General features: G+C 43.7%; 4 protein-coding genes across 5 annotated transcripts in view; 2 read left to right on the top strand and 2 right to left on the bottom strand.

Moving 5' to 3' along the window:
• The first annotated feature begins 1,879 nt into the window (after positions 1-1,879).
• itfg2 (integrin alpha FG-GAP repeat containing 2) lies at positions 1,880-7,405 on the top strand. The gene is made up of 12 exons (XM_086058186.1): positions 1,880-2,505; positions 3,139-3,234; positions 3,306-3,347; positions 3,428-3,596; positions 3,690-3,829; positions 4,620-4,783; positions 4,848-4,942; positions 5,055-5,108; positions 5,324-5,415; positions 5,495-5,612; positions 6,582-6,755; positions 7,078-7,405. The coding sequence occupies exons 1-12, from the start codon at positions 2,410-2,412 to the stop codon at positions 7,140-7,142; spliced, it is 1,305 nt and encodes a 434-aa protein (XP_085914312.1). The 5' UTR covers positions 1,880-2,409; the 3' UTR covers positions 7,143-7,405.
• Positions 7,406-7,465: 60 nt separating this feature from the next.
• Positions 7,466-23,926, top strand: part of LOC147159212 (endosome/lysosome-associated apoptosis and autophagy regulator family member 2-like) — a 28,424-nt gene continuing 11,963 nt past the window's right edge. For both annotated transcript variants that reach the window (XM_086058183.1, XM_086058181.1), the window contains exons 1-3: positions 7,466-12,004; positions 12,086-12,228; positions 14,481-14,569. The gene's annotated coding sequence lies outside the window, so the exon portion shown is untranslated. The remainder of the gene's footprint in view (positions 12,005-12,085; positions 12,229-14,480; positions 14,570-23,926) is intronic.
• On the bottom strand, positions 9,827-20,249 carry nrip2 (nuclear receptor interacting protein 2). The gene is made up of 6 exons (XM_086058187.1): positions 19,665-20,249; positions 14,153-14,410; positions 12,533-12,615; positions 12,074-12,168; positions 11,945-11,997; positions 9,827-11,855 (listed from the first exon to the last, which is right to left on the bottom strand). Exons 1-6 carry the CDS (start codon positions 19,818-19,820, stop codon positions 11,754-11,756), a joined length of 747 nt encoding a protein of 248 aa, XP_085914313.1. The 5' UTR covers positions 19,821-20,249; the 3' UTR covers positions 9,827-11,753.
• On the bottom strand, positions 20,838-23,751 carry klhl42 (kelch-like family, member 42). Its single transcript, XM_086058184.1, has 3 exons — positions 22,626-23,751; positions 21,998-22,191; positions 20,838-21,660 (listed from the first exon to the last, which is right to left on the bottom strand). The coding sequence occupies exons 1-3, from the start codon at positions 23,387-23,389 to the stop codon at positions 21,212-21,214; spliced, it is 1,407 nt and encodes a 468-aa protein (XP_085914310.1). The 5' UTR covers positions 23,390-23,751; the 3' UTR covers positions 20,838-21,211.

Raw genomic sequence — 23,926 nt, 5'->3', positions numbered from 1 at the left:
TCCCTCCACCAATACTTTCCTTTATTTGCACCCCACCACACCCCAGCCCCCCCCCCCCCCCCCGCCCCCGCCCCCCTTTAGGCCTGCCTCTGTGTTTGGCACAGCAAGGGAGTTTGGAAAAAGGAGCGTGGGTTCTATTCAGGCCCCGGCCCTGGCCGGCCTCAGTGAAACCAATCCACGAGCTCTCAGCCGCTTGCGGAGTCCAATTAGCGCTTTGTGCGGACTTTGCAGTGCACTCGTTCCGCAGGCCCGCGGGGGGCTTCCCGTGCGCTGTCATGAAGGACGTGACATCTGGGCGCCCTTCCAAACACCTTCCCACTGGCTGCCCCGCTCTCGAGAAATGGATAGAAGCAGCTGGACTGGCCGACGTGACGAGGGAATTTGTTGGCCAGATAAGTCGAGCAATAACTATTTTTGCTCTTGCCGGAGACAAATGAGGGAAGAACGAACCCCCCCCCCCCCAACAGTTCCTTCGGAAGTAATTGTCTTATGGATGAGTTAGTTGTCAAACTTTTTACATAGCATCATCATGACCAACGTTAAAATACAGGCCTACATGGCAACATCTGCAGTGTTAATTCAACACCGACAGAGTTAAAATTAACACTTCAAAAGTGTCTATGTTGGTCCACGCTAAATAGAGTTAAAACAACACTTTTGAAAGTGTTAAAAAGTAAAAAAAAAAAAAAAAACTGTAATGGTAGTTGAAATTTAACACTGACCAGCGTTGATTTTACACTAATGAATCGTGTTAAAATATGACACCATTTAGGGTTGTATTTCCTTTAAAACAAGTGTTTTTAATTGACACGAGAAATGTTAATATTAACTAATGAATGTATTGTTTTTTTTTCTGGGAGTGAAAATGACTTTCTGTGCCCAAAGTCCTTTTGTTTGAATGCCGGTGTTTCCCAGTGCATAAGCGAGGAGGAGGAAAATGGCGCAAACTCGTCTTTCTCAAACTGGAGAAGTGCTTGATTACATCTCTGAAGAATTGAACGCAGAAATTGTAATGCTTCAATTTTTGCTGTGCATATTTGATATTGAAGTCGTATTTTCCCCGATCATAACCTGCTTTTCCACCAACAAGCCCAGGATCTTTGAGTTCTGCGTTGTGAAAGTTCCACAGGGAATTTATAATTGTGTTTCCACAGCGTCTTAGAGTTCTCTGTAATTAATTCAAATGAAGAATAGGATAATTTTACATGTGGACAAAAGAAAAAGAAGATAAAGTGCACTGCATCTATAATGCAACTTGTTTAAGTTTGTAAGAAAACTAAGTAAAAAAAAAAAAAAAGCATTTTTAAAAAATAATACAGAATGTCATTTTTCCAGGTGAAATCCACCAATCGGAACATCTGAACAATGTACTGATGTGAGAAAACTAAACAGAAATCAACTTTGTTTTCTTGCATAATGCAATTTTTCAAAGCGAAATCCGACGATTGGAAAATCCTGCAGATAGAACCTTATAAATAAGTAAAATGTACTGCGCCACTAGTGACTCAGCAAAAAAAACCATACATGTTAAAAAACAAGCTATTTAACTTAAATTCTCTTCAGTGATTCTTTTATGTATCACTAGAGGGAGCCCACATAGCATCACACTTTGAATATCACTGTTATAGATGTTAGAAATCTATCCATCCATTTTCTATAAAAAAAATTGTCCTCATTAAGGTTGAACCCATTTCAGCTGACTTTGGGGTGGAATACAGTATATGCAAATTCCACATGGGAAGGATCTGAACCATTAACCTCAGAATTGTGAGGCTGATGTGATACCTTCTCATTTACCATGCTGCTAAATGTTATTTGAAAATAAATAGAAAGTGCATATGCATGGTAGCAGTTTTTTAAGTATATGTTAAACAACACCCAAACCCATCAACGTAATTTTTACAACACTTCACACATTAATATAACCCAAAGTTCTTCAACTCTGAAGATTCCGTAAAAAAACGTTGCCTTGTAAATGTAAAGGTCAGGTTATGTGACCTGGTCAATGGTCATCTCATTGGAGTCGCTGCTTATAAAAGTTGTAGCGAACACCGCCCTCATGTGGACATAAATGTCAATACAAAAGCTTGCTCCACTGATTCTATTTTGTCCGTTGTCACTTGCCGTACTATGTCACGTGAGTTTGTTTACCAGGAAGCGCGCGTCCGACAACTAAAAAAAATAAAACAAGCAAAAGTAGACATAAAAATAGTACTTTAATGAGTATACTTTATAAAACAGGTGTTGAACACCGATTTAATTTGGTTTTAAGGTCGAGTTTTCATTCAATTGAACTCGCTTTTTTTTTGTAAAAAAAACAACAGCTACGAGCAGGGCGGTACGCCATCGAAGCTAAAATAGCATCCAAACTGATGTCAAAGTTGCCAGTTGACGTCGCTTTTCGTCGCTATGAGGTCGCTGAATTATGTTCAGCGTGTTAGTTTGGACTTTACGGGCACGCTCTTTCCTCACGCCATTTGCCTGGGAGATGCCGACAACGACACGGTAAGCACAAATTGGGCCGGGGCGGCACAAAAGTATGAACAGTATTCGTACACTTGTTTAATCCCTTTTTCACTAAAGACATTTTCATGGCTCCTTTTCCTTCCTTCCTTCTTTCCTGAAGACCCACTTTTAGTTCATGTATCCTTCTAATCTACTTTTCTGCCTTACCTACTTCAATTTCAGACTTCCATTCTGTGTCCTTCATGACTTCTTTCTATCCCTCCTCTCCTCTCCTACCCTCCAATCTCGTTTCTCTTCTTGCTTCCTCTTCTTTCATCCCTCCTTCTTGTAGAGCCTTCCTTCCTTCATTCCTCCCTCGTTACATTGCCCCGTTCCTTCCTGCCACCCTCCCTCCTTCACTTCCTCTCAACCTCACTTCCAACATTCCTCCATACTTTCCTTCTTCGTTCTTTCCTCCCTCCTTCCCTCAGTTTGTCCACTTCATCCTCCATCCCTCCCTTCTTTCTTTTCCCCACATGCGTACCAGGCTGAACCACTTCTCTTCCTTCTTCCTACCATCCCATCTGTCCTTTCATTCTCCCGCCCCTTACTTCCTTATTTCCTTACAATGCATTTTGAGATTTGGCATTCGAGCTAATGCGTCCTTCCATCCGTCCGTCCATGTGCACAAAGCTGAACGAGCTGGTGGTGGGCGACACGAGCGGCAAACTGCACGTGTACAAGAACGACGACAGCAAAGCGTGGATCACCAGGAGCTGCGTGGGCATGGTAGGCAAAATGGAGTTCATTCATTTCGCATGTATTTAATTCCTCAACTCGCTATTCCTGTCGTTGGTCAGCTGACGTGCGTCGCCGTGGGAGACGTGTGCAACAAGGGAAAGGTACGTCGAAGACCGGCGTGCAGCTCCCGGACGGGCCGCTGTTGCGAACGCGTGCTAATGAAACATGTCAAACGGGTCAGAACTTTGTGGTGGCCGTTGGAGCGGAGGGCTGGTTCCACCTGTTCGACCTCAGCGCCGCCAAGGCCGACTCGGCGAGTCAGCACGAAGGTTTCGCCGTCGACGAGCAGAAGCCTTTCTTCACGCAGCACATCCCCGCCAACACCAAAGTCATCCTCATCAGTGATATCGGTACTGGACTTTACAGATCGAGTATTACTTTTGAATTCATTTTAGCCATTTGTTCATGAAGTTGGTGAATTGTAATGTTTTGGTTCATGACAGACGGCGACGGCCGCAGCGAGCTGGTGGTGGGCTACACCGACCGAGTGGTGCGAGCGTTCCGATGGGAAGAATCTTCGGATGCTTCCGACTCGGGATCTGGTCAGCTGGTTCTGCTCAAGAAATGGCTGCTGGAAGGACAGGTTACACAGTTTTAAATTTTTTTTTTTTTTTAAACCTTTGTAGTAATATATTTGAATCAAGTAATCACTCATTTTTCCTTCAGATGGAGAAGTATTATTACTTTCTTCAAACAGGGCAGTCCATTTATGGGGACTGTTTCAGTTGTGGTCATTTTCAAGTTCAAATTTGCGGCATTTTTGTGTTGAAATTGAGGCTATATATATATATATTGCGGCTATATATATATATATATATATATATATATATATATATATATATATACACATACATACATACATACATAACGTTTTAGTTGAGTGGTTTTAAGACTGCCTGACTTACTACATACATATTTTATATATTTTTAAATCCTTGAATGAAATTTGGATAGGATTTTAACTCTTTAATTGACATACCGATTTTAATTAAAAACATTTAAATTTAACGAAAATATATTACAATATTTTTTTTAAATGAGATAAGTTGATTTTGTCAAAATGACAAAAGATGAGACAAAAACTACTAGAACGACGATATTGATTTTAATATATATTTTTTAACCCACTTAAAATTAGTAATTAAAAAACGGAATTAATTTCTAAGTAGTGACTCAAACTTAGCAGTTGAATCTGGATGCCCCTTTGTCGAAAACAGAAATGAATATACAAATATTGCAGTTTTAGTTAATTGGGAGAAATAGCACCTTCTGGTGGACAAAAACGGTAACATTGCCCAAATGTCTCGAATATAACCAAAATAAATGTCACCAAATGCCCATAGGATGTCCTCATGTCCTCACTTGTGTTTCAGGTGGACAGTCTGTCGGTGAACCCGGGTCCCGAGGGTCTGCCGGAGCTCATGGTGTCCCAGCCCGGCTGCGGCTACGCCATCTTGCTCTGCTCCTGGACACAGCAGGACTCGCCGGCTCCCGGCGATGACGACAACAACGAGGAAGCGGCCGCCGTTTGCGGCAGGTGCGAAAACTTGTGCGAGATCTCGGGCCAGCTCAACAATTTGGTCACTTTTATTGTTTTGAAGTGAGGGGCCTTCACGGGATGTCATTCTCCATCTGACCACCGGGCGGATCCACAACAAGAATGTCTCAACGCATCTTATTGGGAGCATTAGCAAAGGTAGGACTTATTTCATTGATTAATTTCACTATTTTCTGATGAGCTAAGTGAAGTTGGTTGGGAATCACAAAGATATGAATCATGCTTTGATAACGTTTCCTGTCATTAACAGGCTCAAAAGAGGAGTCTTCCAAATGTGGCCTGTTTGCTCTCTGCACTTTGGACGGTAAGAGCATCAATAATTCATGACGAGTGGGATTATGCGACCTCCCCCAAGGCTATGTTAAAATTAGACCTCAGGGCTGAACTAGAAAGACACCCAGGAGTGCGCCGACCTCCACCAAGGCCAAATAGTTCCCATTTAGATGCAATTGTACACAATTTATTGTATTTTTTATTGTCTTGTGAATAAAGTTTATAGGCTTAAAATGTGTACTGCAGGGACGCTGAAGTTGATGGACAGTTCCGAGCAGCTGCTGTGGTCGGTGCAAGTGGACCATCAACTCTTCGCCCTGCAGAAACTCGACGTCACGGTCTCATTTTTCACTGTTTGACAAAATTATCTTACCCACTGCAAAAACGAAAGTAGATGTTGCGTCTTTATGGTTTCAGAGGGACGGGCGCGAGGAGGTGGTGGCGTGCGCTTGGGATGGCCAGACGTACATCATCGACCACAACCGCGCCGTGGTGCGCTTCCAGTTTGACCAGAACGTCAACGCATTCTGCGCCGGTCAGGAATTTTAACACAACCAATTACTTTTTTTTTTCATCTTTTCAGTGGAATTTCCCAAAAAGGAAATTATCTTTTAAATTATTTTAAATGGCTTTTTTATTATTATTATGGATATTGTTGCAAATGAAAAAAAATTCACTATTCAAATAATTTCAATCACTCAAATTAATATTTTTTTAAATTAATAGATTTTCTTTTGTAAAATAAAACAAAATAAAATCTAACCTGGCCAGCTGGCCTCAATTTCTATCTTTTTTTTAAAGAATGCATTCAATTTGTCACATAATTAGAATCCTTGAAAGGACTTTATTTTGTAACTAATTAAGTTAGATTTTTCTTTTGATAATTATTATTTTTAAATGCCATTGCAATACTGGTTAAAAAACATTTTTTAAACAGCTTTTTGATTATTATATGAATTTAAATCCAGAAAAGAAATTATTTTTGTATTGCCATTTTTGTAAATTAACAAAAATAAAACATGGCCTCCATTTTACCTTAATAAAATGCCTTTGTATTTTATTTATATATTTTTCTCACTTTTGTAAATTTCAAGTGATTTCAGTGACCACTGTTGGTTTTTCTTTCATTAACAGAGGGGTACCAACATTTTTTCCCCCACGTATGTATTATACTCATTTTAATCTCTGTGGGGGGGAAATTATTAATATTTTTGTAATTTGATCAAAACTATCAGATTAAAACGTAATGCAATTCCTTCGGCCAAGAGGTGGCAGCAGAGAGCCTCTCATTCTTAAGCCAATTATTTTAAGAGGGGTCAAATTGAAGTAAAGTAATTATAAAGCTAATGGAATGTCGAATGACTTGTGAAATAATTAAAATGCACAGCAGGTTTTTTATCGACATTAATAAACAAAATTATTAAATATACATTTTAATGTTTTGTTTTTTTCATTAATAGAGCTACCAATGAATAATTTTACATTGAGGGTTTTCTACATGCAGGTCAATACACGTGCAAGGAGGGCAAGAACAGCCCGTGTCTGGTGTACGTCAGCTTCAACCACAAGATCTACGTGTACTGGAAGGTGCAACTTGAGCGCATGGAGTCCACCAACCTGATGCGCGTGCTGGATGAGCGACCCGAGTTCAGAGGTCATCTGGCGGCGCTAGGGGTCGGTGAGTACGTGTAAAAAAAAAAGGCGGCGGAGGTCACGCTTTGGATGCCTTCCTTAATGAGCGGCGGGCTGTCTCAGGAGGCATCAAATCAGACACAATCAATTTAGAGTTGGATATTGAAAGTCTACACACCCCTGTTCAAAAATGAAAGGGGACGGGGGGGGTCTCTTAGCCTGTCGGTGGGACAAGGAAAGCCTGGCTAATAAAACGCTGGGGAAACGATACCGCTCCTTATCTCTAGCGCCCCCTGCTGCCTCAAGTGGACAGCAGCACAACGTCGGACCCTAAGGGTCTTTGTTTGTGTCGCCCCTCCTCTCCACAGGTGGCGAGGACCCGACGGCCATCAGATCTTTGCTGTCAGATGTTCTCTACAAGGACGCGCACTGATTTTCTTCTTCTTCTTCGTCTTCATTTTGTCCCTGCTAATAAACGCTTGGCGACACGCCTCCTCTTCTTTAAAAGCCGCCGCCAGCTAAATGTGACAGGCCGCTTGAAGCGCTTCAGTCACGCTGCGCCGCCTCCGTCTTTTCCGCCTGTCAATCTTTTCCTCCTCCAAGACGTTTCATAAGATCCCTCATCATCATCATCCTTCGGGAGGATCCCGTTGACGGCCTCCCTGTTTGCTCCTCATGCAAGATGGATGATGAGATTTTGACGCACCCAAAAATAACAACGGTCATCTCACGTTGACTCGACCTTTGATGTCAAGTCGACGCGGCGCACGTTAAACACGACAGTCGGGACCCGTGACATTTTTTTTATATATTTTTTTGAAGAGCAGCTGGTCAGCAAACCTCCAAATTAACTAACAGTACCAATAAGAATACATGATATCAATTAAATCAAACTAAGATTATAATAACAAGACTGTCCGCGTGTGTTTTGGAGGCGTTTGCCTGGTGAGCTCGTTACGTAAGTTTGATCTGATCGGCAGTGACAGGCAGCTGCGCCTCTCGCCTCGGGAACTTCCGCAGATGACCACCGAACGGACGAGCCCCTTCTAATACAACTGACCCCTATCTGCCCACAAAAACAAGCCCAACATTTTACTACTATGCAAAAAAAAAAAAAAAAAAAAGCTTTGTTAGCTTTGTATAGGCAGAATTTTCCGTTTTGCTTTTAAAGCCACACATCCCTTCTACAATGACAATCATTTTTTGGGGGGAATGGTGTGTTAGTTTGATTTGATTACAAAATTAATGCAGAAAATATGACAGGAATCTTTATTAGGAACTGACTGATTTCAATATCCGATATTGGCTCTTTAAAAAAAAAATCTTTAAATAACAACTTGATTCAACCCCCCCCCCACACATTTTTTTGAGAAGTTCCATTTTTCTCTCTGTTGTAAATTTAAACAAATACTAAAGGACCAAATTCGGCCAAACTTGACATTTTCTGCCTGTAAGGCTGCAACTCATCTTTATTGTTGTAAGTCTTAAGAAAAAATATTAATATTAATTATTTTTTATCGGCCGGTTCTACAAAATATCACAATTGGCCTAAATCATCACTGTTACGGGAGGAAGGGGGGAGGGGGTGTCAATATAGGACCACTCACTTGCTAACCAAATGTATGACAAAAATGCTATGTAAATACATGCTGGTCCGCCATTTGCAAAAATCTGTATAGAAGTGACGCTCATTAAAATACAATGAGAAATGTAAGGGGCGGGGGATTTTTTCCCACTTTTTTTTTTTTTCCTCCAGGGAACCTTCAGACTGTGGGCACATGTGGCCCGTGGGGCTCATTCCAGTTGCCCATCCCTAATGTAAATGCTCCGTGGGGCAGACAATCCAGACTCTTCTATCCGTGTTGTAACGAATGAATGCTATATTATTGTTAATGTGGCACAGCCCGTGCATGATGTTCGTGGATTTGTGAAGAATGCCTGCATGTGTATGGAGATATAGAGAGAGCAGATTTTCAAATGAGCTTTTCATTGTCTGGCTGGCTCACAGCTCTCTCTCTGTGGGGAATTGCATAAGCCGCGCTTACAGACGAGCCAATCAATATTCGCCTCCCCGCTTCCCTGCAAAGAGACATTAGATGCAAAAAAAAAGCATTGGGACGCAGGCAGGAATAAAGTTTGCATCCTGCTGCTACTTGAGCATTTGTTTGTCTGTATGTGGTTGAGAAACAAAAGTTTTTTTTTTTTGTGTGCAAAGGTGTCACTGCAAGCTCACTAACAGGATGTGGCGAGGCGAGAGGGTGCAAGCGAGGCGGCTGATCGAAGCGGGGATTTTCTCTCGCACGCCTTCTCATGTTTCCGTTGTCGCCTTCGTGTTGTGCTCGGCTCATCGCCGGCGTGGAAATGAAAAAAAGCAAAAAAAGAGGATTTGAAGAGGAGAGACCTAACTAGAGAGGGAGGATTAAGCACAAGAAGGCCTACTGCTGCCTCGTTTTGGCCACTTTTTTCAGTATAATTAAAGCCAATACACAAATTGTTCCCTCTAAAGCTTAAGTTATAAAAGTTTCCTGTTTTATGTTTAGACGTCACATTGCTGCCATGCATTTCATGTTGCTAAGCCAAACTGGTCTCAGGGGCTGAATTTTTCTTTCAAATCCAAGGAGGGGAAGATCCACAGAAATGATCCCCAAAATGGTGGCTTCAAGGCAAAATGGCAGACACCCTGAGTCTTTTTGCCAACTTTTTTGTCGGTGTACTCACAATCAACCTGTCTACCAAATTTCATGTTGCCAAATGAAGCAGGCTTTGGGAACGTCATTTTCTAAACATTCAGGAAGGGGTAAAATCCTCAAAATATTGATTTATGTGGCCTAAATTAAACAATTTCAAGAGGCTTAATAATGCTCATTTGTGCGAGCTGTCTCGTATTTAAAAGCCTCTCATGTTGCTAAATGAGGTAACCGCAATTAGTTTTCCTTCCTCAGTCACAAGTCCTTATTTAGTCGCACATGCACATTGGGAGCTTTATTTATTTTGTTGCCGTTTATGGGGGAGTGAGAGCGAGGTAACCTTTGGCAAGCCACAAGCTGTCTGCTTGGGTGCAGATAAGAAGACATATTCAACATGAGTGCCCTTTAAAGGGGAAAAAGACATACAGAGTTAGCCAGAATACGTATCTTTTATTTGTTAGCCAGAGAAAATACTGTTATACAGAAGAAGAGCAAGGAGAAACACCAAAAATAAACTTCTGTCGTATCGTAGCGGCACTGGTTGACGGAGCGTGAAAGGCGGAGCATAAAAACAAAAGCAGTTAGTTTGCCAACCACAGATGTGCAACAATTAATGAGTAAGTCATTTCTTACTCAGTTGGAGACAAGAAATGTGGTGTAGTACCTAGATTGACCTGTGAGAGGCAGCGTGGTGCCACAGGGTGTTATTCAAATACAAAGAAGTGAAGAAGCTAGGCTAGCTGCTAGCTTATTTGGTAACTTGGTGACTATTATACGAGAGTTTCACTTTTTGAACTCAACGAGAATTCAGTTGACCACCAAATTCAAATTTGGTGATTTTATTCCCTTTTATGTGGTAAGTTTTGTTTTTGTTTAATTAAATTTGGTGTAATTGTACATCTGTGGTTTGCAGGATCCTATTGGGCTAATAATTCCTGTTTTTCATAACTACTAAATGAAATAGACAGGTGGCGCTCGATTTCCTAAGTTAGCTACCTTTTAAGTAAAGATCAATAGAGGCAAACGTCAAGGTCTCAAAGGCGCTAAAATTCACAAAATGATCCCAAAAAGATGCAAAAGCTTTTGAAGATGTGACAAAGGCGGCGTGGGAAGGCAGCTTGTTTGGCAGCTTGTACCCGCTCAGCTTTTTTTTCTGTGTGAGCCAGAAAAAAAAACACACACTCCCAAACTCCCGGGTTCACACCATCAGACGAGCACACAAACATGCAGGCAGAACGCCACAACATCATGCACATGGAATGTTTTCAGATTTCGCATATAAACGGGATATTTTTAGTGGGAGGAATCACTCAAGCCAGCTGCACACCGAGCGTGATATTTCTGTAGAAATCGTGCGTGAATGCTGGACTGAAATGATGTGGTATGAATTGAATTGTTGAAATGAATTAGAATTTGTACATGTCACCATTTATTTGGGATTTTTCTTTTGGAGTATCTGGAATGTTGCCAAAAGTGTGAATTTTTGGAATATCACAAATAGTATCCGAAATGAAATGAACTTTTTGATGTTGGAATGATTTGAACCACATATTTGGAAATTTTAAAAAATAGTTTTGGAATTGTGGTGAATCTGAGATTTTGGGGATGTGAAATGTTATTTATGGACATTTCCTGAATGAGTTGGATGTTTTGAAATTGAAATGGTTTCAATCAGTTGAAAAGTTAACATGCAAAACGTGGATTAATGACAAATGTAAGAACATGAAAAATACAAGCCCGAATTCTCACTAATAAATGTTTACGGGCGAGGTCATTGAGTATGCGGCTGGCTTTAAAGCTCAGCCGCTAATTGCTTTTTCAAATTCTTCTGCCCTTGTGTGTTGAGGAGGTCGAGGGAGGACGAAACGCTTCCCGCAGGAGGGCGACCACACGCTAATGTGGCAGTTGTTAGCTTAGCATAGCCTACTGCTCGTTAGCCTGCCTTTGTCAAAAACGCAGAATTGACAGAAAGCTCAGCTAATTGACATTTTTATTTATTGGGTGTGTGTGGTTTCTGGTCTTGTGCTACGCTAGACTAGGCTAAGCTAACAGGTGCACATTCATATTTAACTTTTAGGCAAGGAAAAAATGTCAATTTCACAATTAGAATTTTTATCTTTAACTAGTGATTCAAGTACCGTTTATAATTAAAAATTGATTGAGTCACCCATATTTCCTGTTTTCGCAACAATTTTTGAATCAATTGATTAAAAAAGGACTACAACGAGGCTAGTTTCTTTGCCGGCTAACGCTCATCCCTGATGTGGTTGCCGTGAAATGCTTGCGGTCCGATGGCCCCGGGCGGTCCCCAACCACTGCGATGACAACGATGCGGGAGGAGGAGATTTAGGAGGCGCTCACACCTCTTTCGCGCTGTCGGCTTTTTGGTCACTCAAGAAGGGAAGCTCCTCAGTGCCGCCCCCTAGCTTCAGGACTCTGCGGTTCAGGTCCAGGCAGCACTGCAGAAGGCAAGTATGATCGTATTATTTCTTCTGTATCTTCATCTTTTCCTGTTTATTTGCATTTGTTGAAGCGTTATCTTGCTTACTTTGAGTTGCAGCATAGTGCGCAGGCCGAGGCTCAGTTCACATGTCGCGTCCTCTGAGAGGTAAAAGATGCACATGTGTTTGAAGATCTTCAACAAAAGTACATGTTTTAATATTTGCATTGTTGGTACCTTGGACCAAAGCGGAGCACTGGATCGTCCTTGAGCCCAGCTGAAGCTTAAGGCCGTTAACCGAACTGCTCTGGTCCCGACTGGTTGCAGAAAGGCTGAGAGGACACAAGAGCATCATCGTCATTGCCAAGCTCGAACCAGAATCGCAACTACAAGTAAGAATCCACATCTGAAGAACACTTTCATATGGAAATACTCCATATTTCAACCTCACATTTAATTTTTGTAGTGAAATAATCTATTTTTTATAATAAAGATAAAGCTGGGACAGGTGGCAAAAAAAAAAAAATGGGGAGGTTGATGAACGCTCATCAAACACCTATTTGGAATATCCCACAGGTGAACAGGCTAATTGCTACATGTAAGCGGCAAGGTCGAAAACCGACATCAATGTGTAAAACTGTGGTACCCAAACTTACACCACCTCCCATTTGGAGAAAAAATAAAATAATTTCTTACCCAAGCCTTTGGCAGCAAGATGCAGAAATGTGGTTGTGGACACTGTTGGTGTTTAAAGAAACCTTCACTTCAATCTCACAGCACTGTAGAGAGGACAGAAAATGGAGTGTGTTGTTGTCAAAACACAAAATGGAGGCCACATTTGTGCTCACTTGCAAAACTGCTAAGCAATTAATGATTAATCATCTATAATGAATGGCGTAAAACATGAAGCCATGATGCTCATGTTGACTCTTCAATGCTGCGTCATCAAATATTAACCTGGCCCGTTAAGTCAGGGCTCGCTTACTCAATACCTTTTAATTGTAACTATTTTATAGCAACTAAATCATCTTTTTAGGGCTTTAACATAGTCGGAAAACTCACGCATTTTTTTGTAGTTTGGCTGATAAATCAACAAAAGGAGAGCATTTCTCTTCTCCATTGTTATGATGTGCTCAAGCTGAGCCTACTTCGTTTTGTCCACACGGGCAGAGCAGCTTATCAGCAGCACCACAAAGGATCGTGTGTGTTTTTTTTCCTTTTGTCTCGGTGCTAAAATCTCTCACTCTTTTCTCGCCGTGAAGTTTAAAAATAGATGCCGGTTGAGTCACCGCGCGCATATAGCACTTAAGCAACGGTGCGCGTGAGCAAAGTGCAAAGGAAAATGCTGAATATTGCAGAAAAGTTCCACGAATATTTCACTTAGTTGACCTACCAAATGGCCGAGATCTTTTGTGGATTAATTTTTAACATTTGGGCGCAAGCACAGATTCTGGAAATTGTGAAAATTCAGCCCCAAAGCCAGTTTAACTTAGAAACGCAGAATTTGCTCAGATTTCTTTTATGAATAGGCCCAAAGTAGGCCAAAAGTTTCAAGAAGCCAAGGCCAAAATAACACAGGAAGCCTGCCATTTTCCTTCCAAGTAGCCATTTTAGGGGTCATTTCTAAGGGGTCCTGTTAAGTTATTAACATTGTTTTTCAGTTTCAATTGATATTTTAGCCGTTTTGGATTTAGTTATGGCAGTATGGCTCAATGAATAGAATTGTATTATCTGTCTCACTCTCAGAAGAAGGGCAACGGGTTTATTCCATTTGCTATCTTGAAGGGAGTTTTAGTCTGGGGCCGGTCTCTGCCGGTCGGAAGAGGGGAGGCACAGGCTGATGTATTGTTTTTCTCTAATCTGATTTGTATTCCTGGGAACTTGCTGAGGGAGGAGACTTTTCGTATTCACCCACTTTTCAATAAATAATGATGTGCCGGAGTGGACGACACACAATCTGATGGAACACGGCTTCAGTGTCGTCAGTTGTTGTCATCAAAAGCTTTTGATACCTTTGCAAAGGGACTTCTTCACCAGGATCTCACCATTCAGTTAATTGAACACGCAAAGAGTACAATACTTAATATTGTCTACTCTTAACAGTCCCTATGCCAAATATTGGATGAAAAATTCAGCCCCCATATCCATTTTCACATAGCATTGTGAAATTTGGCAGGTGTGTCTATCATGAGGAGACAAAAAAAAAAAAAAAGAAGCCTTGCCAGAAAAGACACCGTTTTGCAGTCTTGCGACCAAATTTAAGCATTTTACTCAAAAAGATTTTTGATTTCTAGACAAAAGGTGGGTTTTGGATACCTTGCAGTGAATGAGCAAAGCCGTGAGGCGCGTCGTTTCGGAGGCCCCTGCCGCGTCGCCGCTGTCGTTGCCGTCCGATTGTAGACTCTTCTCGCTCTCCTCGGCCGAGGAGTCGTCAGCGCTCTCGTCTTCGCCGTCCGCCAGCCCGCCATTGTCGGCCAGCGGTGAGCGGACGTGGGCGGCCGGATCTCGGGCCTCGCCCCGCAGCCGCGTGATGTTGCCCTCCAGGAGGCGGCGCTGCACGATGCTGTGGGGTTGCTATGGAAATAAGAGTGTATCCGTGTGAATGCTGCCATGGGAGTAATCGAGTTCTCTCATGTCTGGCCAGGTCTCTTATTGCCTTTCAGCGTCCATCTGGGAAGAAGATCAGCTCCTCGCCCTTGTTGCATCAGGGAGTCGCATTTGGCAGCCGTGACGGTAAGATGAGGAAGAGGGTACATTGTCTGCATGGCTGAGCACCAAAAAGCCAAAAGGCTCCCTCCACCACTTCATTTTTATCTCTTTACACTCCATATTTGAGGTCATCGTCAGTCGTTTTAGGATTAAATCCCCTCATAATTGACTATTTACATTATGTAGTTCCAACCACCCCCCCAGTCCAATTCAATTGGCTACTAAAGCTAATTAACAAACCAGATAGCATCTGGCAAATGCGACACTTGCCAGAATAACAATAATAATTCATGCTAACTTATATTTATATGGCGCTTTTCAAGCGGCCCAAGGATGCGTAATATTCGTAGAAGCCATATTGTTACTGCTCTCTGGTCAAAGGGTTATTCAAGTAACAGGCAACCTAACAATCCACAAGCAACTGGCTAACTGCTAAGTACTTGTTAGCATTCTAGACAATAGCTAATCAGCAGCTAAATGGCCACTACTCTCTAGTCAAAAGGTAAACACAGTACCAGCCATCATCCAACTAGCAACTGGTCAACCTTGAAATAGGAGACTCATTAGCCAGAACAAAAAAAAATGCAATAGGTAAAGCACAAAGTACTCTGTAAATCAGTGAATGTGGCAAATAGCTCGGCAGTAGCTAACTACAAATTAGCCACTGATGACCAGAAAGTCTTAAGTCAAAAGGTTTGTTTAAACTAGTGTTTAATCGAAGTAAACGTTATCTCACAGACAATAATACTGTTCAGTATTTGAAAAGTACTTTGAGCCCAGTGTTCTGCTCGTGTGCTTAAATGCTACTCTGTGTGCCGGCTAATTACTCGTTTGCATCGGCTTTCAGCCAGTCATGTGACCTTTCCAACAACCTCTTTGCAACTTCCCGTTGCGTCGAGCGGGAAGCCCCCGATGGCAGCTTTACATCTGCCGCCTACAGACTGCTATTAAATTAATGCCGCACACATTTTTCATTCTTGTGTATTGTACCTAATAAAGTGGCGACACTACGATCCGCCTGCTGTTCACTTGCTTCCTAACGTGATTTGTGGCAGGGTTGCAACCCCCCGGAGCTCAAACAGACGACGATGGCGCTCCAAATTGAATTGTGTTCATAAATGTCATTTATCCCATCCAACTGTCTGCTTCTCTGCACAGAGGAAACTGCTATTTACCTTTTAGCGAGTGAAAAGCTGCTAATACCAATTACCGCACTGTTGGTCTGGTTAGCGATTTGCTTTTGACATTGGCGAGCTGCTAGCAGTTATTTAGCTGTTAATCAGTCATTAGTTGTTACTGTACTCAGCTTTTCACTACTTGTTCTAGCTGTTGTTGTCTTAGCTGATATTGGACTTGCTAACCTGTAGCTAGCTGTCAGATAGTTATTATTGGACTTGCTAACCTGTAGCTAGCTGCCAGATAGTTATTTGTTGGCTTTTGACAAGTTGATAGCCTATTTTTTTTACCTGTTTGCTACTTAGCGGTGAGCCTTAAACAAGTGGATCGCAGTAATTTAGCTACTGACTAATAGTTAACTAATACTGCACTTAGCTGTTGACGAGTTGCTAGCTGTTGACTAGGTTGCGGTTAACCTTTGACAAGTTGAAAGGAGTTATTAAGCTATTGATTGGAGGTTGGCTTATATTGTGCATAAATGTTGGCAAGTTGTTAGCCTGTAGCCTGCTGTCAGCGAGTTAGCAGTTAGCTTTTGACAAACAACAGTGATATTTATAAACAGCATGTATTTGCACTTCATGTTGTGTTTGTCGACTATTTTTAGCCACCCGTCTTCCCATGCAACACGCACACACACACACACTGATGCTTAACACAGCTAATTGTCTTGTGGTTAATAATAATAATCATGAGGATAAGCAGTTGAGATAGCGGATGGATGGATAATGCGGGGTACATTTAGGCTGTCTATATTTTGGGGCCCACAAGGTTTCCTGTGAGTGTGCTTGACTTTAAAGTGCTGCTCTGTTCTGCTGTTGCCTGCTCGGGGAGAAAAAAAAAAACTCACATTTGGAGATGAATATGAAACACCTGCTGCAGGATTAAGTCAACTCTGCACCATCTGCCGGCGTGCGCCACATCTTCTGGACACCACGTTCTCATCCAATTCACGCTGGGCAGCAGTCTCAGGGTTACAGATTGCCCTGTACGAAGGGTTCCCAGACGCCCAGTAAAACGTGAACTAGTTCCTTATTTTGGCCATTAAATGTCATTACAGGACGCAGTTTGTTCCGTATTCTCTTTCATGTAAAAGTCCAATGCAAATGTCTGTCACGTGAGTGAAAATGGCACTGGGGATAGTCAGATACATAACGACCATGTCCACGATCCATCTCCTTCACTTTCACCTCTAAGGCAACAAGAATATTAGGTAAAGCAAAGGATGAATGTTGTTGGATGGGCATTAATCCTGTATTGCACAGGTGTCAAACTCCGGTCCTGGAGGGCCGCAGTCCTGCATGTTTTGGATGTTTCCGTTCTCCCAACACAGCTGATATATGATCAGCTCATCAGCAAGCGCTGCATAAACCTGATAACGATCCTGCTGATTGGAATCAGCTTGTGTTGGAAGAGGGGAAACCTCCGAAACCTGCAGGTCCACGAAATGGTGGCGTATGCGGAGTTCAGGTTTTTATGTGTCAGTGGACTTAGATCCTGATTTCCCAAACACACATTTAATGCACGCATGATTGCATAATGGTGCGGCCCCCTCGGATGGCACGTGGCCTCCGTGACCCGGTCTCAAGACTATGTTTCCCTCGCTTTCGAGTGCGGCCTTACCCCCCTGCCCCCCACCCACCTTTTTTTCTTTTCTTTTTTTTTTACATGTTCGCTGATGCTAGCTACTCAGCACCTCGGGCGAAATAGAGCACAAAACCAACGTTGCGTAACCAACGCTGCTGAATTACACATCAGAGTGGAAAAGCCGCCGGTGGATTGTTGATGCCCTTCTCATGTTATTGTGATCGTAGGATGGCATTTCGCTGCCAATTATGACAGGAATATGTATGTATTCATATAGAGTGCATAGGGAAAGTATTTACAGCAACGAACATCTTTACCAGATAAAAATGCACGAAATTCCTCTCGCTGTTCAAATTCAACATCTAAAATGTACAGCAGGAGGGGCCCTCGAGGACCCGGTTGGGTAACCCCTGCTCTAGCTCATTGGCATCGTGTTTGTTTTCGAGGTTTTCTTGATCAGGAAGTGACCCTTCTCTGTCCACCAATCAACATGCTCGACCAACGAGGGAAAATGTTAAAAAGACAGATAGACATGATAGATGCAAGCGCGCAGACGTTCTGACGAGTAATCAGTATCCTTGCAGAACCTTCTTTCTTGTCATTTAATGAATTTTTCAAGTCTTTTCAGCGGCTAAACAGCGACCCGGGCTCTCGTCCGAGGCGGACAATTTCCACTCCCGCTGGCTCAAATTGTCAACGCCACGCTTGGCAGATTACAGTTTTTTTCCCCCTCCATCAGCGCCGAGACGAGCGTCATTTCAGATAATTGGTTTTATCATAAGAGGCGTCCCGGATGCTTGACGTAGCGGTTTGAGTACTGGCAGTTAATGAATGACTAGCGTGTTAAGCTCCTCAAAGCTAATCAAGGTTTAGCCATTCAAAGCTAGATTCATACTATTTCAGATTTCCTTTCCTGACTTATTTTCTCTTTACTGGGTTTGCGTCCTACGCCGAAAAAATAACCCTGCAATTCTGTGAGGGCTAAAATAGATCATGCTTATGTGCTGTATTGTTCTGTTTTAATGACAATTCCAGACAAAAAGGTTGGCGAGGATGTAGCTCAGCAATGTAGTAAGATTGGGGATGGAGAAATCCTGTCTTAGTGCCTGGTTATTTTTCTAATTATTGGTTTTATGCCCCCAACTTCGCCACATTAGGTGGAGCAACTACGTGCTAGCTTCCAACGCTACCGCTAATGTGACTGTGAACATTAGCTTCCATAGTAACTACAATATTAGATTTCAACAACAACAACGTTACAGCTAACGGTAGCTAGCTTCAACCTTACATCTGACTTTAGCTTTCACAGTAGCTTCCAAAGTTAACTTTCAACGCTAGCTTGTTAGGTTCCCAACGGCATTAGCTGCGGAAGTTAACTCGACAGTCAGAGCTTAGCTTCTAACATTAGCTCAAACTTTAGCTTCCAGCCAATATTGCCTTCAATGTTAGTTTCTGAAATTGGCTCCCAATGTTAGGTCGACCTTACTACGTTAGCATCCAGCGTTAACCTCGAGCATTACTGTCTGATATTAGCTAGCGTTCAAGGTAACCTCTAATGTCAGAACTAAAACATTCAACATTCGCTTGCAACCAATGTTGCGTGCTATGTAAGCTTCCAATGTACTGTAAGATTCAGCAGTTGGGTTCCACTCCTCGCTTGAACGTTACCTCCTAGCGTTTCAAATTTTGCTTCCAAAACCGACTTACACTGCCACTTGCATTATGAGCTTCTGACGCTAGCTTCTGGAATTATCTCTAGACCAGTAAGAGCTAATACTGCTCTCTCTGACAGTGAGTGCTGCTACCACCTACTGTCGTGGATGTGCAATTACACTTGGCTGTACTATTCTAGTATGGAAAAATATATATAATCCCTGGGGTTGCACCACATTCCCCGTGCTCTAGACTGATGTTGACTTCTGATGTTGGCTCCAATGTTAGCTTCCATGGTTAGCTAAGGAAGACCAATGTTGTCGCCAAACCTTGGCCCCAAAATTAGCTACCATTGTCAGCGTTAATATTAGCTTCCAATTTCAGTTTACACTCTGCTTTTTCAGACCCACAAGGAAATCTCTCCTGCCTGTCAAGACCGCAACTGGAATCTTCTATCATGCTGCCATTTGCTGTCAAGCTGGTGGCCATACTCACCCTTTTAATTACCGCCATGAGTAATTGTTAAGCGTCATTTGGTCCCTCTGAAATGCCGCTATATAAATCTACACTTGTAGTAGTGACAATGTTAGTTTAGGTGAGGTTTTCCATGCTGACTGCTACTTGCTGCCCTTTAATAATCATGTAGAGACACCGGAGACATGGACAGGAGTTCATTATTGATGTCTTCCAGGGTGTGCGCACTTACCAGGTCTTTAGACGTCCCCAGTCTCTTGAGACCGTCCAGGGGCAACAGGTCAGCCGAGTCCTTGTGCGTAAACTGAGTGGCCTGCTTGAGACGGCGCTGCTGATGCAGGATGGCTTTATCTCGGATGGCCAGCTCACCTTTTTTGGCCTCACTCATGATCTTAAGCACTGGAATCCCCCCCCCACTTCCTCCTCCAAAAAAAAGACACCAGAGATGTAGCAATGTGGACCTTCAAGGAGAACAGTGTTGATTTCCTGTGTTACTCCTGGATGATGGTCTGTTTTGGACGAGCATCCTCCTGCGTGTTTTCTCTTCTGCGCTTCCTTCCAAGTGGATTCTCCTCCCTCGATTTCTTGCTTTCTCTCCTCTCTCCGCCCTCCTCCCCCTCCTCCTCTTGTCAGACAACAACAAAGAGCGAACGTTTGCTCACTTGGATCTCACGTCCTGGTGGATGCTTGCTGGATGCTTGGTGATTAGCCTGCGTGGTCCTGCTGTGGAGGTGTGACCCCCACACAGTTTGAGCCGATCAATCGTGCAGCAACGATTGTTTCAAACATGTCACAGTGGGTCCCTTTCGCACCAGTAAACACTGAATGGAATTTGTGTGTTATAACACCAAGATGCATTTTTCGATCACGTGATGACATCAGTCTGATAAGGAATTTTAACATGAATTCTTGAGTCCTTGTGAAGGTTAAATTCGGATGGATTTCTGGGTGGTGTTTGGCGTCCCCTGTTGGCCATTTGTCTCCACTACACGCATTTCTCTCGCCAACGTCTGCTGACACTAAGTGGCATTTTTAATTACATCAGTCCGGTTGGATTGTAAACAAAAGTAGCTGAGTCTTCCTAAAGGCGGTTTCTCAGTGGTATTTGTCACCCTCTGATGGCCACCTACCTGAACTACAGTTTGTTTGTTTTTTACTGATGAAAACGGGCTTCCCACTCCCGTACATTTTGTACTGTAACGCAAATTGGCTTCAAGTTTTTTGAGTATGTTAAGAGTGTCATTTTGAAGAGCAGCATGATGGTGATGAACATCACAACATGATGCAGAGAACGGTTACCTGGTTCGGTGGTGAATTTAACCTCCTTCAAGATGTTCTTTTTTTCCCCCCTGAGTCCTGAACATCCACTTTTTCAAGAGAATGTCAAACAAGCCGAAATCATAAATTTAAAACATTCACCCCAAAATTGTTTTCATTTATTGAGGAGTGAAAAACACCAGTACCTAAACACCAAGTAAGTCTGCTTTAACAACAACAGAAGAAACTAACAGCAGTTTGGTCATTCATAATGGAGAAGGCACGTGTTCGATTAAATGTTGCGGAGATGCAACTTTTTTTTTTCATCATGGGAATGTTTTTTTGCAAGAACCCTAACTTTTGGATGTTGTGTTTTAACTTACGCTAAGAAAATGTGCATTTCCCATCTCTCTGCTCTAACAGGCTGGAGAATACAAAGTGCAAGTTAGCTCAGTTTGGCTTCAATTTTTTTTTCACCGTCATGGAAATAAGCAACTCCGCCATCTTGTCTCCGAAGTTCTATCAGAGCACATTGGGGAGGTAAAGCGAGCAGAGCAGCATGTTGTGCCCGAACGCCCGCAGGCGCCTGAAGGTCTCCCAGGCGTCGGAGAAAATGTTGTACTTGAGGAAGACGCGATGCTCCATGCTGGTGGAGAGCCCCACGTCGCGGCTCATGATGTAGATGCCGTCGTTGTGCAGTGTGCACGTCAGGTTCAGGCCCGACTTGGATGTGTTCTCCTTGAGCTGCAGCCACTCGCCAGTGGTGACGTTGTACGACTGCACGGTCAGCACGTCCTCCGTCTCGCAGGGCCAGCGCCGCACGTGCTCCAGTTTGTGCGTGTAGCCGCCCACCAGGTAAATGGTATCCTCCATCGACAGCATCTGCTGCTTGCGGACGTGCACCGTGCACGGGCGGAACGCCGTCCACGTGTCGGCCACGGGGCAGTAGCGCAGGAGGTTGGTGTTCCGCACTGTTGGGAGACATTAACATGAGCGTCTGCACCAGAGGTGGCAAATCCAGGTTCGGGAAGTTAAAAACCCTGCCACAGTTTGGCTTTAGCCCCAGGTGCTAGCTAGCTAGCTCCCGTGGTGCTCGTTTACCTGCTAAGGAGATAGATAGCAAGCACCAGGCGCTAAAGCCAAACTGTGGCAGGGTTTTCACTTTCTGGACCTGGATTTGCCACCTCTGGCCTGCACTAAAAAAAAAAAAAACAACAGTAATGAAATCCTGACTGTATTACATTGGTGCAACCTCGTGTGCAAAATCCGTGCTGTAGCCCGATTTGTACTTTCAACCTTTGCGCCCACCTCTTGTTGTGTATCCTCCCATGACGTAGATCATTCCTTGGCACTCGCAGGCCGAGAACTCGGCCAGCGTGTCAGGCATGGATGACACGCAGGTCCAGAAGTCGTTCTCCGGGCTGTAGCACTCCACCGTGCCCAGACTCTGGCCACCCACTGCGTACAACTTGCCTTGCACGGCCAGAAGCTTGAAGTTGGACCTGGAAGACCGCAAAAGTGGCCAATTCAATCAATCTGGTGTGTGTGTCTTGACCACCTGGGGGCAGTATAACATAGACATGGATTTACATGGACAGGCACAGCTTGTCCGTAAGATGCAGTCGTATTGGTTGTTCCTTGCAGAGGATAAAGAATAAATGCCTGTGAGTATTATATTATCTGTATCCGTGTGTTGGTCCATTTTATCCGTTGCTTAAACGGTTGTAATGCCATGACAGTGATCCTACTCATTAGCCTACAACGCTTTGCATTGTTTGTTAGCATTAAGTTAACCACACTTATCTAAGGCACACAATGTGTATCTTTTTTGTTTAGTTTGATGGTGAACTTCAACTGCGAGTAACAGCTCGAGGGCTCTTTTGAAAGGATTTGTTGATCGTCTGCCAAACTGCTGCTCCAGCCATGTTGTCATTACCTCTTCTGGTTGAGTGGCGCAACCTGGTTCCACTCATTCCTGCAGGGATTGTAGCAATTCGCGGCCGAGATCTCCTGGCTGCTGGTTCGGTAGCCCCCAATGATGAAGAGGTAGTTGTCCAGCACGGCTGAGCCGTACCCTCTCACGTTGATCATTTCCGCCGGCAGGTTGTTGGCCAGGGGCTTCCAGCGCTCCTCGGCCTCGCCGTACCTCAGCATGTACCAGGGCTCGTCCTGGTCCGGCACGTCCAGGCACAGGCTGCTGAAATCCCCCATGGCCACCAGGGTGGCGGTGCCCCTCATCCGCATCTCCCTTGCCTGCTCCATGACGGCGGGGGGCAGACTGCAGAACTCGGGTCGCCTCAACATGGGGTGGTAGTAGCAGCTCATGAATTTGAGGCAGGCGCCGCGCAGCTCGTGGGTTCCGTAGACCTCAGAGAGGCTGTAGAGCTCCACGCAGTTGTCCAGCCGGATCTCCGCCGTCAGGAGCTTGAGGATGGAGTTGACCTGCAGAAAAGAGGCGGTCTCGATCAGGTCCCCCAGGGTCTCGTTGGCTATCTCCACTTTAGAGGTGTTGATGAACTCAAGGACCAGCTCCAGGCCAGGAGCGCTGAGGCCCTGCAGCTGCACGGAGTCCTCCGTGGACTCCCTCATCCCAGAGCTGTACAGCGCACGGAAGTAGTCGCTCTTCTCAATCAGCTTCCTCTTGTTCACCTCATACGTTTTGTCCTCCATCACGATGGCGATGTTCTGCTCCGATGACATGACAAAAAGAGTGCGTCTAAAGCAGGCCGACCTAAATGGAATTTTGTTTACGTTTCGCCGGTGTGGAGCGCTCCAAATATGGCCATGTTCGGCCCATAGGTCGTCATCGAGCAACTTTTATTTGGCCGGGGAAGCTAACTTGCTAACGACATGAGGCAGAACCAGCCACAAACATGCCGCTTTCGCGCTTTAACACTCCGCGAGAGTCCGTTGAAAGACTCCCCGGATAATCGAGCTTGTTGTCGCAGTGAGATAAAATATTCCCAAAAGCGACAATGGTGAATTCCATCTCAATTTGTCAGCCTTCGCTGCCAACTTTGGGTTTGTTTTGGTTCAAGTGCTCTTCATCGTTGATGACTCGGCGCGACTTACTCTGACTGCGGTATGCTGCTGCCACCTGGCGGCGCTGTCGCGCCACAGCGCTCCGGCCGGTTTGAATCCATCGGTGATTCTTTTTTTTTTTTCTTTTTAATAATTTGTTTATTCTTTCCCAATAAACAGCGAGTTAAACACTTTTGGATAACCTGATTTTGAACA

This window comes from Leptonotus elevatus, chromosome 17 (assembly GCF_054856555.1).
Source record: "Leptonotus elevatus isolate MCC_2025b chromosome 17, RoL_Lele_1.0, whole genome shotgun sequence".
Classification (NCBI taxonomy): Eukaryota; Metazoa; Chordata; class Actinopteri; order Syngnathiformes; family Syngnathidae; genus Leptonotus; species Leptonotus elevatus.
This window is presented reverse-complemented; position numbering and strand designations above follow the sequence as displayed.

What these genes read in the sequence shown, in the direction of transcription:
- klhl42 (XM_086058184.1), bottom strand. Translation starts at nt 23,389, where the DNA reads ATGTCATCGGAGCAGAACATCGCCATCGTGATGGAGGACAAAACGTAT. An exon ending in GCGCCACTCAACCAGAAGAG is followed by an intron (nt 22,192 to 22,625) that starts GTAATGACAACA and finishes GCGGTCTTCCAG; the next exon opens with GTCCAACTTCAAGCTTCTGG. An exon ending in GGGAGGATACACAACAAGAG is followed by an intron (nt 21,661 to 21,997) that starts GTGGGCGCAAAG and finishes GTCTCCCAACAG; the next exon opens with TGCGGAACACCAACCTCCTG.
- itfg2 (XM_086058186.1), top strand. Translation starts at nt 2,410, where the DNA reads ATGAGGTCGCTGAATTATGTTCAGCGTGTTAGTTTGGACTTTACGGGC. An exon ending in CATCCTCATCAGTGATATCG is followed by an intron (nt 3,597 to 3,689) that starts GTACTGGACTTT and finishes GGTTCATGACAG; the next exon opens with ACGGCGACGGCCGCAGCGAG. An exon ending in AATGGCTGCTGGAAGGACAG is followed by an intron (nt 3,830 to 4,619) that starts GTTACACAGTTT and finishes CTTGTGTTTCAG; the next exon opens with GTGGACAGTCTGTCGGTGAA.
- nrip2 (XM_086058187.1), bottom strand. Translation starts at nt 19,820, where the DNA reads ATGAGTGAGGCCAAAAAAGGTGAGCTGGCCATCCGAGATAAAGCCATC. An exon ending in TGGGGACGTCTAAAGACCTG is followed by an intron (nt 14,411 to 19,664) that starts GTAAGTGCGCAC and finishes TTATTTCCATAG; the next exon opens with CAACCCCACAGCATCGTGCA. An exon ending in GCACTATGCTGCAACTCAAA is followed by an intron (nt 11,856 to 11,944) that starts GTAAGCAAGATA and finishes TGCCTTCTGCAG; the next exon opens with TGCTGCCTGGACCTGAACCG.